This window comes from Chamaea fasciata, unplaced genomic scaffold (assembly GCF_029207755.1).
Source record: "Chamaea fasciata isolate MVZ Bird 193981 ecotype frontalis unplaced genomic scaffold, bChaFas1.0.hap1 SCAF_7, whole genome shotgun sequence".
NCBI lineage: Eukaryota > Metazoa > Chordata > Aves > Passeriformes > Sylviidae > Chamaea > Chamaea fasciata.
In genome coordinates this window covers 6,546,084-6,558,339 of record NW_027094092.1, presented here as the reverse complement: position 1 = coordinate 6,558,339, position 12,256 = coordinate 6,546,084, and the positions used below count along the sequence as shown (strand labels likewise).

The 12,256-nt window shown below is 49.0% G+C and overlaps 3 protein-coding genes across 3 annotated transcripts; 1 reads left to right on the top strand and 2 right to left on the bottom strand.

Moving 5' to 3' along the window:
* Positions 1-3,684: 3,684 nt before the first annotated feature.
* Positions 3,685-4,656, bottom strand: LOC136291686 (mas-related G-protein coupled receptor member H-like). Its single transcript, XM_066186832.1, has one exon. It carries the CDS (start codon positions 4,654-4,656, stop codon positions 3,685-3,687), a length of 972 nt encoding a protein of 323 aa, XP_066042929.1.
* Positions 4,657-5,713: 1,057 nt separating this feature from the next.
* On the top strand, positions 5,714-7,690 carry LOC136291626 (mas-related G-protein coupled receptor member H-like). Its single transcript, XM_066186790.1, is given in 3 exon segments — positions 5,714-5,728; positions 6,646-7,662; positions 7,664-7,690. Coding segments are annotated over 3 exon segments (1,059 nt in total).
* Positions 7,691-9,524: 1,834 nt separating this feature from the next.
* LOC136291685 (mas-related G-protein coupled receptor member H-like) lies at positions 9,525-10,764 on the bottom strand. Its single transcript, XM_066186831.1, has one exon. It carries the CDS (start codon positions 10,641-10,643, stop codon positions 9,690-9,692), a length of 954 nt encoding a protein of 317 aa, XP_066042928.1. The 5' UTR covers positions 10,644-10,764; the 3' UTR covers positions 9,525-9,689.
* Between the last annotated feature and the right edge of the window lie 1,492 nt (positions 10,765-12,256).

Sequence of the window (12,256 nt, the reverse complement as noted above, 5' to 3'; positions counted from 1 at the left end):
TTCGACATACATATTAGAGGTTCCTTCAAGGGGATCTGACATATCTTCTTCTCTTCTGTAATACCTGGTGGCTCGGTCATGGGAGGCTGAGGCTACTTTCATTTTAGTGGAAAATCCTCAGTGAGTGTTTTTCTTCTTGAGCTCACACACTCTTGCTGCCAGGACTGAAGTGGGCTTTTTATCTCACCTTCCCATGTCTTTTCCATGGTTGCGCAGGAAGGACTACAGTTTAGCTCGTGGGGGGTACCCTCTCTTTTTAGCTGGGGGACGTTGGGCTCTGGGGCCTGTGACTCGCACTGGTGCTACATGGGAATAATTCTTTCTCATCTCCTCTCTTACCTCTTTTATCTTCTCTTTGAGTTTTTTCATCATGGCAGAGACATGAGCCTGCACTGGGCCATTGATCATACTTTCATAACTTTTGAGCTTGTTGGCTACAGAATTTACTGTCTCTCGGTTGGCATCAGGATTGATTGTGGCAATGAATATGGCATAGTCACATGGTTCATGAGTTGCCAGCATTTACAACATGTGCCCTGTGCATCTAACCTTGTCAGGGTCATTATTATGCTGTCCACTCTTCTTAAAGAGTACTTGTAATACTGCCACTTCTCTCAGTCTTTGGATTTTTTTCTCAAGAGTCTTCTAGTCCATGTTATGATGGTGCTGCGGCACTTTGTCTCTGTGGACAAACTTCTTTCTTATACTCATTAAAAGCCGCCCCCAGAGGGAAAGGGAGCCTGGCTCTCTTACAAATACTTGATTTATGCCCGAGTCTTGGGTCAAGGGTCCTAAATTCCTTGCCTCGCTACTATTCAGTTATACACCTGTACTTATAAGGTCCCAGACCTGAAGCAGTCAGGCTGTATTAAGCCTCACGTCCCTGTTGTGCAGTATCTTTATGTAGGTTATGGAGACTTTCATACGACAGGGACTCGGTGATGATCTCAACTTTTGTTTCCCCTGCGGGTTGTGAGGGCTTTCTTTTCTTATCCTTATTACTTGGGGGCTTTGATTTTATTTTAGACTTCTTTGTTTCCACAGGGGCGACTGCTGCTGGCTGTGGCTGCCCCTGTGGTTCAGCTGGAACCTGGACGGTTGTAACATCTGTGGGTTCTATTGCTGCACTATCAGACTCTCTTTTTACAGGGCAGGGGGAGGGTTTTCCACCAGCTGGGGAAGTGTATTCCTTCAGCACCTGGCCCATTTCATGTTATCTCCTTTACCAGAATCCCCAACCAATCCGGGTGGTTCATTTCTGAGGTGGGCTGTGGGGCAGGGTCAGGCAGTGGGACAGCATCTCTGTTCTGTGGGGCAGTGTCAGATGCCATGACAGTATTTCCAGTCTGTGGGACAGGGTCAGACTGCATGGCAGTGTCCCTAGTCTCTGGGGTAGGTGTCTGTGCGGTGATCTAAGTCAACCTCACCTTATCTCTGAAAACTATTGAATAGGCTATGACTATTAGCAACACTTGTATTAGCAACACTTGGGTAGTATCTAGAGAGAACTTAAACCCTTCAAAAGCTGGTGGGGTAGGCACAAAGAACTGGTTGAAGGGCTGGGAGAAAACTTTTCCTGCTGTCATTTCCTCACAGAAAGTACCATTCTTAAAGTAACCTCAAAAACATACACTTACTGTGTGATAGCCATGTATCCATGTGCCTGCCTTCCAGAGGAAGTTAAAAATCCATTAATGCCTCACTTTATCTACTCATAAAACAAATTGGATCACAGCCACCGTAGCCCTAGTTATAGGGCCCATGTTTAGATAAGGGCCTGAAAATGGAAGGAGTACAGCCACAACCACATGCCATCCAAACCAGGGTAAGTTAGACTACATGATGCTGCCTAATGAGGTTTTTATATCCAAAGAACACAAAAGAAAATACTAGGTTAGTTAAGAACCGCTATTTTTCTTCTCTTTTCTCAGTGCCTTCAAGCCCCACATTGCGTGCCAAAATCTGTCTTGGCTTGGGAAGACAGGTATCTGCCAGGTAATAAAAAAAAAAAAAACCAACAACGGGATTTTCCTTTGGAATAAAGAGTATAAACTCCCTTCGCTTCTTTTTTTTCTTTTTCAATTATAAATTTACAATCAGAGGCTCTTAGGCAAAGATTTGCGAAATAGGAATAGCAGTTCTTTACTAGTATGTATTACAAAGCAAACAAACACACAAAAAACCCCCCCCACCAAACAACTACAGCATTAATAACAAACGAAAACAGTACCAATGACCTTGAGGGCTTTGTTTCACAAAACCCAGGGCAGTTTGGTTTCGGTGTCCCTGCAGGATCCTCAGAGCACCAAGCTGAAACAGTGGAAAGTCTCGGGCTGGTAGCTGGGATGGCAGGGTGTCCCGGCAGGCAGGGGCAGGATGTCCCGGCAGCGCAGGGGGTGCAGGGTCACGCTGTAGCAAGAGGAGCAGTGTCGAAGAAGCCGAAGGCGAGGAAGGGCCAGCCCAGCTCTCACGGGTGGCAGAGAAAGCTCAGGATTCAGGCCGAACTGGTGATAGTAGATTTCCCAGGAGTGGATTTTTTTGGCCACAGTGAAACTCTTCCAGCCAGCAACAGCCGTTTTTTTTCTCCCCGAACTCAGAGAAAAGAAGAGCGCGCAGCTGGGCTGCCTCAAGTTCTGTCTTTTACCTGCATTATCTCCTTCTTCCAACTTTGTCCACCTCTTTGTTTCGGTTAAGTACTCTCAAGTATTCAACAGTTGGTCTCCTTGCTAACTTATGGGGAAAAAACTCTTTAGAGAAAGAAGGAACAAACCTAACCCCCAACACTTGGAATTCACTGTAGGCTGCTGTCTGACTCCCAAGGGAGTGTAGAAGATGACTCAGATGAAACCTCTAACTTTCTAAGAGTTTTAGCCAAGAGAGCAGCATTGATTTGCCTCTGGTCAGAAGAAATGACATTGCTGGAATCCTAAATCGTCCCTCTGCTGTGTGCCTGTGCTCCAGCTCACACACAGACTTTATTTTATTCCGTGAATCCTCTTGGAAACTGCGTGGTGAAGGTGAAGTATACCACTGAAATTGTGGTACACAAGGGGCAAAATTAGATTTGAAACAGAAATCATAGGTTTTGTCCTGCAGGGTTCTTAAAATCCACCTGTGGAATGAGTGAGTGCAATTTGAGCCCATTCAAAGACAAGATTTCAGGATTGGGGTTGCTAAGAGGAACCTGACACAGAGACAAACTGCTTTTCCCAAAAGGGAAGAGGAGCTCTTGGAACTGTGAACAGATGGCTCATCCCAGCCATTGCAGGCACCAGCCTTAGGAAGAACTGCAGTATGTCCAGTCTGAGACAGGTACCTGCCCTGCTCACAGACAAGCCAGAAGCTTTAGAATGGGAAAAACTAAGGGAATGAGCCATTTTTTGGCACTGTTGACCAGGGACAAGCTCTGCAGCAAACCCAGATGTGGTTCATTCAACAAAATCTGGGGGCAGTGTTACCATGCTGGAAAGAAAAAAATGAAATAAATCCAAATCCAAATCTGATTTAGGGGTCATAACAAAATGAAAAAGATCAATACATCAGAGTTTATTCCATAGAGCTAAGGCAATGAGGATCATTCCATGGGGAATACAGGAACGGGACTGAGCTCACAGCCACGTGCCCCCATACTTCTGTCTGTCTCTGAGGTGGCACCTCTCTGGGTGCCACATGTCCAGAAGTGCCTCACAGAGCTGTCACCCCCACCACAGTGTCCCCAGGGCCGTGGCTCCCCGCGTCACTCCCAGCTTTCTCCTCAAACACCCTCTGCAGAGCCACTCTGACGGAGCGCTGGAAGCGGCGCCGCCGGCAGCTCCCCACCAGCACGTAACTCACCGGGTTGAGGGTGCAGTTCAGCAATGCCAGAAACAAAGAGGGTTCTTCTGGGAATAAATGAGCAGAATCAGGGAGATGGATGAAAACCTCCATGCTGAAAGGGATGCCAAAGGCAAAGAACAGCAGCACGTTGAGCAGGATGGCCACAAACAGCTTCCCCGGCTGCCGCCTCCAGGAGCCACAGCGCAGCTTGAGGAACAGGAACAGGTTGGAAACCAACATCATCAGGGAAAAAAACACCAAAATGGCCAGGGCTACATGTGCCATGATGATCTCAAAGACCTTAGAACAGATGTAGGCGACGTAGAGGGAGGACACCAAAAGCCCTGCGAGGGCCCAGAGGGCCCCGCTGACAACGCCCGAGAGGTGCCGGGGGCGGTGGCAGCGGTACCAGATGGGGCAGAGGACGGAGACGCAGCGCTCCACGCTGAGGGCTGCCAGCAGCCCCAGGCTGCTCAGGTCAAACACATGGCACAGGAACCCAAGGACAACCACATAATCCCAATAGTGATGAATAGAAGGCCACAAAGACGTGCAAAATGCTGCTAAGGTCAGAAAAGACAACAGAAGCAGGAGAAGCAGGAGGAGCAGGGAGAAGTCAGCAACAGCCAGATTTAGGGCGTAGACGGTGAAAGGGGTCTGCTTTGTGTGGAAGCCCAGGAACCACATGACCACCCCATTCCCTGCCAGCCCACAGAGGGAAATCCCCAGGCACACTCCTGCAAAGGCAATCAGGCTGTAGGGAATGCTCGAGCATGCCCTCTCCAGAGATCCATAAAGTGTATCATTCGTGGTGAAGTTTGTTGTGCTGTTCTCCTCCATGGTGAAATGTCCTGCTTCCAGCAGCTGCCTTCTCCCTTTCCCACCACCTCCTAGGGAGAGACAAGGAACCAGAGGGAAATAAGGGACATCAGTATTCCCAGCACTTCTCATCTGTCCACACAGCCCCACACCAGCCCCAGGAAGAACTCCCACCCCTGCAGTGCCAGGACAGGCTCCCACCCTTCCAGCCCTGACCCTGGACAGGAGGCATCTCCCACCAGTCCATCCCTGGACTCCTACCTCCAGCAGGAGCAATGCTGTCACAGCAGCACCAGGAGAAAGGTTTGGGGATGGCTGCTGGAACCACTGGCTGTGGTTCAGGCTCAGCCCTCATGCGTGGCTGCAGCCCTTGGCCCAGAGATCACATCCCATGGTCACAGCCTCCTCTCACAATCTCCCCACATCGGTGACAACTTCCCCTCACATGTCCCAGGGACAGAGATCTTGTCAGGAGGAGGTGGCCACATCACCCCCTTCCTCTGCCACTCTCCAGTGTCATCCCACCATGCAAGGGGCTTCTGGCTTTCACTGTGTGTGCCAGGTGGTCCATCCATCAATGCAGAAGGAGATATAAATCATTCCCACGGATGGAGGATGGCAGAGGGGTGAGAGAGATGAGCCAGAGGCTTTCATGAGTGAGAAATCATTAATGTGCAGACATACAACAGCACAAGTTGCTCAGTGCCTCTAGTGACAAATAACTTGTGCTCAAAGTCTTCTTCCAACGTTCTTCTGGGAGAAATTTTCAGGAGTTGCACCTTTCTCCATCCCCCCCTCATGGATGGACACTGAGACTAAGTTCTCTCCTTCTTTCAAGTCATCTTCTGGCTCCAAATCCTGAAGCTCCAGGCTGGACACCCTGGAGAGCACATGGATCTTGTGGATTAACATATCAATCAGTCCTGGGGATGACAAGCACAGGATGCAAGTCCAAAGGAGATGGAAAACACATGAAAGAGGGGCAGAAAATAAGCAGTAAAATGCCAGTCCCCGTGCTGTGAAAGGCTGAGGTTGTGTGGCAGGAACCACTTGGAGATAAGAGCTCTTTGGCAGCACCATGTACCCCACAGACGTAATCTCTGAGGAGACACATGCCCAGCAGGGGTGATTAGGCTGATGATTGAGATTAGACAGGATGGAATTAGAGGCTGTGGGCGAAGCCCGCGTGCAATCCCGTGTCTGGGCACTGGTGATTTCCCACAGGAAGTGGACGCAAGGACAATGCTCATCCCCATGGCTGCTACTCAGGGGCTTTGTCATCATCTCATCCAGATGTCGCCATCCAGAAGAGGTCTGGAATTTCTAAGGGGTTCAGATAAACCTGTAATACCCTAATGGATCGTAGTGGAGTACCACTTCCATGGATCTGCCCTCAGCAGAGGAGGGTTTTCACCCAGGATTCCCAGCAACTGAAGGGACATAATATGACCAGTGCTGTCCTCCCATTTGCGTTGTTTTACATCCAGTAAATGATGTTTAAGATTCTAAAGTCTGAGTGCCTGCATTAATAAGATCATACCAGATCAGCAGCTCCTCATGAAGAACTGGGGTGAGGAGAGGACGCAAGTGACATGGCCACCTCCTCCTGACAAGATCTGTGTCCCTGGGACATGTGAGGGGAAGCTGTCACCGATGTGGGGAGATTGTGAGAGGAGGCTGTGACCATGGGATGTGATCTCTGGGCCAAGGGCTGCAGCCACGCACGAGGGCTGAGCCTGAACCACAGCCAGTGGTTCCAGCAGCCATCCCCAAAACCTTTCTCCGGGTGGTGCTGTGACAGCGTTGTTCCTGCTGGAGGTAGAAGTCCAGGGATGGACTGGTGGGAGATGCCTCCTGTCCAGGGTCAGGGCTGGAGGGGTGGGAGCCTGTCCTGGGCACTGCAGGGGTGCGGGTTCTTCCTGGGGCTGGTGTGGGGCTGTGTGGACAGATGGGAAGTTGCTGGGAATACTGATGTCCCTTATTTCCCTCTGGTTCCTTGTCTCTCCCTAGGAGGTGGTGGGAAAGGGAGAAGGCAGCTGCCAGGAGCAGGACCTTTCACCATGGAGAAGAACAAACAGCACAACAAACTTCACCATGAATCATACACTTTATGGACCTCTGGATCAGGAGAAATTTATCCCAGATCAATGCTCGAGCATTCCCTACAGCCTGATTGCCTTTGCAGGAGTGTGCCTGGGGATTTCCCTCGGTGGGCTGGCAGGGAATGGGGTGGTCATGTGGTTCCTGGGCTTCCACACAAAGCAGACCCCTTTCACTGTCTACGCCCTAAATCTGGCTGTTGCTGACTTCTCCCTGCTCCTCCTGCTTCTCCTGCTTCTGTTGGCTTTTCTGACCTTAGCAGCATTTTGCACGTCTTTGTGGCCTTCTATTCATCACTGTGAGCATTTTGTGTTTGTCCTTGGGTTCCTGTGCCACCTGTTTGACCTGAGCAGCCTGGGGCTGCTGGCAGCCCTCAGCGTGGAGCGCTGCGTCTCCGTCCTCTGCCCCATCTGGTACCGCTGCCACCGCCCCCGGCACCTCTCGGGCGTTGTCAGCGGGGCCCTCTGGGCCCTCGCAGGGCTTTTGGTGTCCTCCCTCTACGTCACCTACACCTGTACTAAGGACTCTGAGACCATCGTGGCACATGTAGCCCTGGCCATTTTGGTGTTTTTTTCCCTGATGATGTTGGTTTCCAACCTGTTCCTGTTCCTCAAGCTGCGCTGTGGCTCCCAGAGGCGGCAGCCAGGGAAGCTGTTTGTGGCCATCCTGCTCAACGTGCTGCTGTTCTTCGCCTTTGGCATCCCTTTCAGCATGGAGGTTTTCATCAATCTCCCTGATTCTGCTCATTTATTCCCAGAAGACCCCTCTTTGTTTCTGGCATTGCTGAACTGCACCCTCAACCCGGTGATTTGCGTGGTGGTGGGGAGCTGCTGGCGGCGCCGCATCCAGCGCTCCGTCAGAGTGGCTCTGCAGAGGGTGTTTGAGGAGAAAGCTGGGAGTGACGCGGGGAGCCACGGCCCTGGGGACAACTGTGGTGGAGGTGACAGCTCTGTGAGGCACTTCTGGACATGTGGCACCCAGAGATGTGGCACCTCAGAGACAGACAGGAGTATGGAGTCAAGGACACTCCAAGCAGTGTAGCCTGACTCAGTCCAGTTCCCCAGGGTATTCCCCATGGAACGACCCGCCATGCCCCATCTATAGGGAATGAACTCTGTTGATGAAGCCAAGATTGCAACAATGGGCAGAGCAAGGGCTGCTGGGTTGGTGATGGTGGGATTTGGGGTGTAGGGTGTAAGAGATGAGTGAAAATTACAATTTGGGGAAAAGAGAGAGAAAAAAAAAAGAGGGAAAGAGAGAAAGGGTTAAAGGGAGAAGGGGTGAGAGACAGAGAGAAAATACAAAAGAAAGAAATAAAGATGAATACAAGGGGGAAAAAGGGGAAACTAAACAAGAGAATGAATGAGGGAGAAACAGAGAAAGAAAGAATGAAAGAAAATAAGAAAGTAAGGGAGAAAGTAAAAAATAAAGATTGGGAATGGCAAAGATTAGCTTGGACAGGACAGATGAAGAAGGATATCCCTAGTGTGCTAAATCCCTTTTAATAGTTGTGTCAGTCACACAGGGGCTGGTCCTGCTCCCTCTGCAATCATTGGAGAAAATGTTATTCACCTAAGCACAGCAGTGTTTTACCAAAAACCACCTGGAATTAGCTGTTAGGAAATAAACTTGGCTTTTCTTTTTTCAGTAGACACTGACTGAAAGGTTCTTCCTGTGCCTTAAATAAAAAAAAATATTTATCTGAGTTTATATTCTCTATGTTTTTATCACGTGATAAATCAGATAACAACAAAACCAACAACAACAGCTTTCAATACAATTTTTATCCCTTTGGGAAAAAAATAAACAGCAACAAAAAAGAGACTTCTGGTCTTTTTAACAATACAAAAATGTTTTGTTTGTCCCAATGATAAAATCATTTGAGATATCAAAAAGAGAACATTTTGAACATGAATTTGTGAGGTTTTTCAAAGAAAATTACCAACACTGACTTCTTGTAACAATTTTGGTTAAAAGAATAAATGTCAGGTAGTCTTATAATGCAAATAATCCCATTTTGCCCCTCAAAGGATTTGGTTTAGGGAATAATATGTTGCAAATCATGGTATTGATTTACCTTGTTCTGTTTCCTGTATTTTTCCCACTATCATTTGATTGATTTCTGTTGGTAAAGGAGATCCATGTAAAAGCCATGGATTCCAATCTGTCCTTTTGAAGGAAGAAATAACAACACAATGCATGATGGAGATAAATGCAGAGATTCTGCCAAGGGCTTGAAGAAATTAAAATAACATGCAACAATATAATAATATAAAATAATAACCTCCAGTCATGTGTTTCTTTGAAATACAAGACAAGGGAGGATGAAACTCAGTGAAAAAATTTTTAATGCAAGTTGGAAGGAGCTGGAGCCCTTTTCTGCTCTGTGGAGTGGAAACATCCCTGGTTCAGACAAGAAATGGACTTGGGGGATGTGAATCTTTTCAGTCCTTGAAATGCTCACATTAGGAAGCCCAGAATGGCTCTGTGAGCCACAAAAGGCTGTGTGTGTGCTCAGACATGGGAATTCTAAATTAAGAGGGAGAGATGGATTCTCCTTCCAGGAAATTTTACATCTGCTTCCAACAGGAGGATTGTTGGTACCAATCTCATTTTCAGAGATCTGAGTGAAAAGCAACACTGAGAATTTATGAGTTTATGAATGACAAAGATTTGTCCAGAGCAGGATTTCTTGGATAAAATTCAGACACCAAGACATTTCAGCCTTATCAAATGAATATTATTTAATAGTCACTGGAAAGAAACAGGAACTTTTAATGTGTCCTAAACACAGGTCAGGTAAATCCTGCGGTCCAGGTGCTTATGTGCCACAGATGGGGACTTAAAATACTGACCTAAAGTATCTACAAAGAGGGTACTGAGGGTCAGGTGAGATGAACCTTCGCCAGTACCTCGGAGTTCTTCAGTTCTGCCAAGACATTCCAGGCAGGGTTTTAGGAGGACATGGTTATCGTGTCCCGGGTTTCCCGCTCATCTCTGTCATCTGCCGAGTCTTGGAAGGCCCTCTGGAATGCCTGCCTGAGGGTGAGCCTGAATTTCCGATCCCTGTAGCTTCCCACCAGGAAGTAAATGATGGGGTTGAGGGTGCTGTTGACGCAGGACAGCACAAAGCCAATCTCTGGGGAATACAGGAACTTATGGCCCAGGAGGTCCAGGAAGATGAGGACACTGAGGGGCACAGCAAAAATGAGGAAGAGGAGGATGGTGAGCATGATGACGGTGAAGAGCCGGCCCGTTTGGAAGGTTTGGGAGCTGCACTTGACCCGCAGGAAGAGGGTGAAGCTGAAGAGCAGCATGAGGGGCGCGCAGATGAGGAAATCAAAGGCTCTGCTGGCGATGAGCAGGCGCTGGCAGACCCTGGGAGAGGGGTGAACGGTGCACAAAACATATCCCAGAGTGTTCAGGAGCAGGGACAGGGCCCAGAGCAGGCCGGACACCACGGCAGACAGGTGCTTCGGGCGGTGTGTCCGGCACCAGATGGGGGACAGCACGGACAGGCAGCGCTCAATGCTGATGGCAGTCAGCAGGTACAGCCCCGTGCCGTACATGAAGAGATCCAGGAAGAGGAATATCCCAAACTGCACCCCCACGTTGAACTGCATCAGGTACTGCACGGTCTCCACGGCGATGCACAGCAGGTACCCGAAGTCGGTGGCTGCCAGGTTCAGGATGTAGACGGTGAAGCGGTTCCTGCGGATGCAGAATCCCAGGTACCACAGGACCAGGCCGTTCCCCACCATCCCACAGGCAGCACTCAGCAGGCAGAAGCTCTCCATGAACTTGAGGACAGTGTAGGATGGCTCTGGTTGTCCCACAGCCCCGCTCTGGTTGGTCCCAGGAGCCTGGATGGCTGTGGTTGGGGGGATTGGTGTGGTTAAGGGTGTCATAATGGGTGATTCAGACCTGGGAGCAGAGAGGGGAGAGGTGGTAACTCCAGGGTGACTTTTCTAGAGGGATTCCTTGGTTTGTTCCCCAGCTTTGTAGCTAGAACTTGATTTAATGGAACCTCAAACTAATTTGGTTTGGAAGGGACCAAGAGCCTTGAGAAACAGGACAAAGGGTAAAGGCTTCACACTGCCAGAGGGTGGATTTAGATGGAATATTGAGAATAAATTCTTCCCTGGGGAGGGTGGTGAGGCTCTGCCACAGGTTGTACAGAGAAACCGTGCCTGCCCCATCCTTGGAGGGCCACCACACACTCCAGTTGCCAGCAGCAGCATCCCAGATCCCTGTGGCATGTCAGCCTGGCTAGGAATCATCTCACTCCAGCTTTCTAGGTATTCCTTGGAATTCACTGTAGGATGCTATCTGACTCCGAAGTGAGTGTAGAAGATGACTCAGATGAAACCTCTAACTTTCTAAGGGTTGTAGCCAAGAGAGCAGCATTGATTTGGCTCTTCTCAGAAGAAATGTCACTGCTGGAATCCTACATCATCCCTCTGCTGTGTGCCTGTGCTCCAGCTCATACACAGAATTTATTATTCCATGAATCTTTCTGGAAACTGCGTGGTAAAGATGAAGTCCCACTGAAATTGTGGTATACAAGTGTCAAAATGAGATTTGAACCAGAAATCAAAGTTTCTCTGCACATTTGTAGTGCACGGTCCTAAGGATCCACCCCAGGAAAGAGAGGGAGCCAGTTCAGGCAGTTCGAAAGACAAGATTTTGGGATTGGGATTGCTGTAATAATGAAAGAGGAAACTGACATGGAGACAATCTGCTTTTCCCATGGGTCTCCTTGCTGAGGCTCTCTCCTGTTCCTCATTTCCTGGAGAAAGCCAAGAGCAGAGTAGAAGCAGAGCCCTGATCCCATCAGAGGATGTGAAATAGTTCCCTGTTGGTGAGAGCCCTGGAGAACAGGAGGCAGGAGGGAGAACAGGGCTTGTGGCAGGACCTGGGACAGACCCCCCTGCAGACACTGCTGGGGCTCAGGTCATGGGCTTTGCTCCCCTTTCCCAAGTGACCACTCCAGGGAACCTCTTGAAGATCCTGACCCAGGGACAGCAGTTGGTGTGTGTGAGATGTGAGGTGAGTCCACTGTGGGGAAGTTGTCCAGGCTGTGAGAGGAAACAAGGTCAGACTCTTCTCCTTCTACTTAATCAGTGCCCCCACATTGGACGGAATCTGGTCATGCTCTTTTTTTTCAGTTCAGAGACATCCATAGTGTATTAAATAGTATAAATCTTGTGGGATTGGAGAAATGAGACATTTGCTGACATTGTTCACCAGGGACAGGCTCTGTAGCAAAGCCCGGATGATGGTCAACAAATTTTTGGTTTAGAGTTACCACATAGGAAACAAACAAAAGACATAAATGCAAATTTTATTTAGGGCTAGGTACAAAAGAACAAAGATGAGTACAAGATGGATTTTGGCTGAAGGTGCTGTGCAGTGTCCCTGTTCAGCTCCTCCCGAGGGTGGCCAGGTTGAGGATGGAGGTGCTCCAGGGCTTCCTTGGACTTCTCTTCACTTGTCCAACAATTGCTCCCCTTGTGTGAGG

Excerpts from the sequence above, each read along its gene's own strand:
- LOC136291686 (XM_066186832.1), bottom strand. The coding sequence starts at position 4,656 with ATGGAGGAGAACAGCACAACAAACTTCACCACGAATGATACACTTTAT.
- LOC136291685 (XM_066186831.1), bottom strand. The coding sequence starts at position 10,643 with ATGACACCCTTAACCACACCAATCCCCCCAACCACAGCCATCCAGGCT.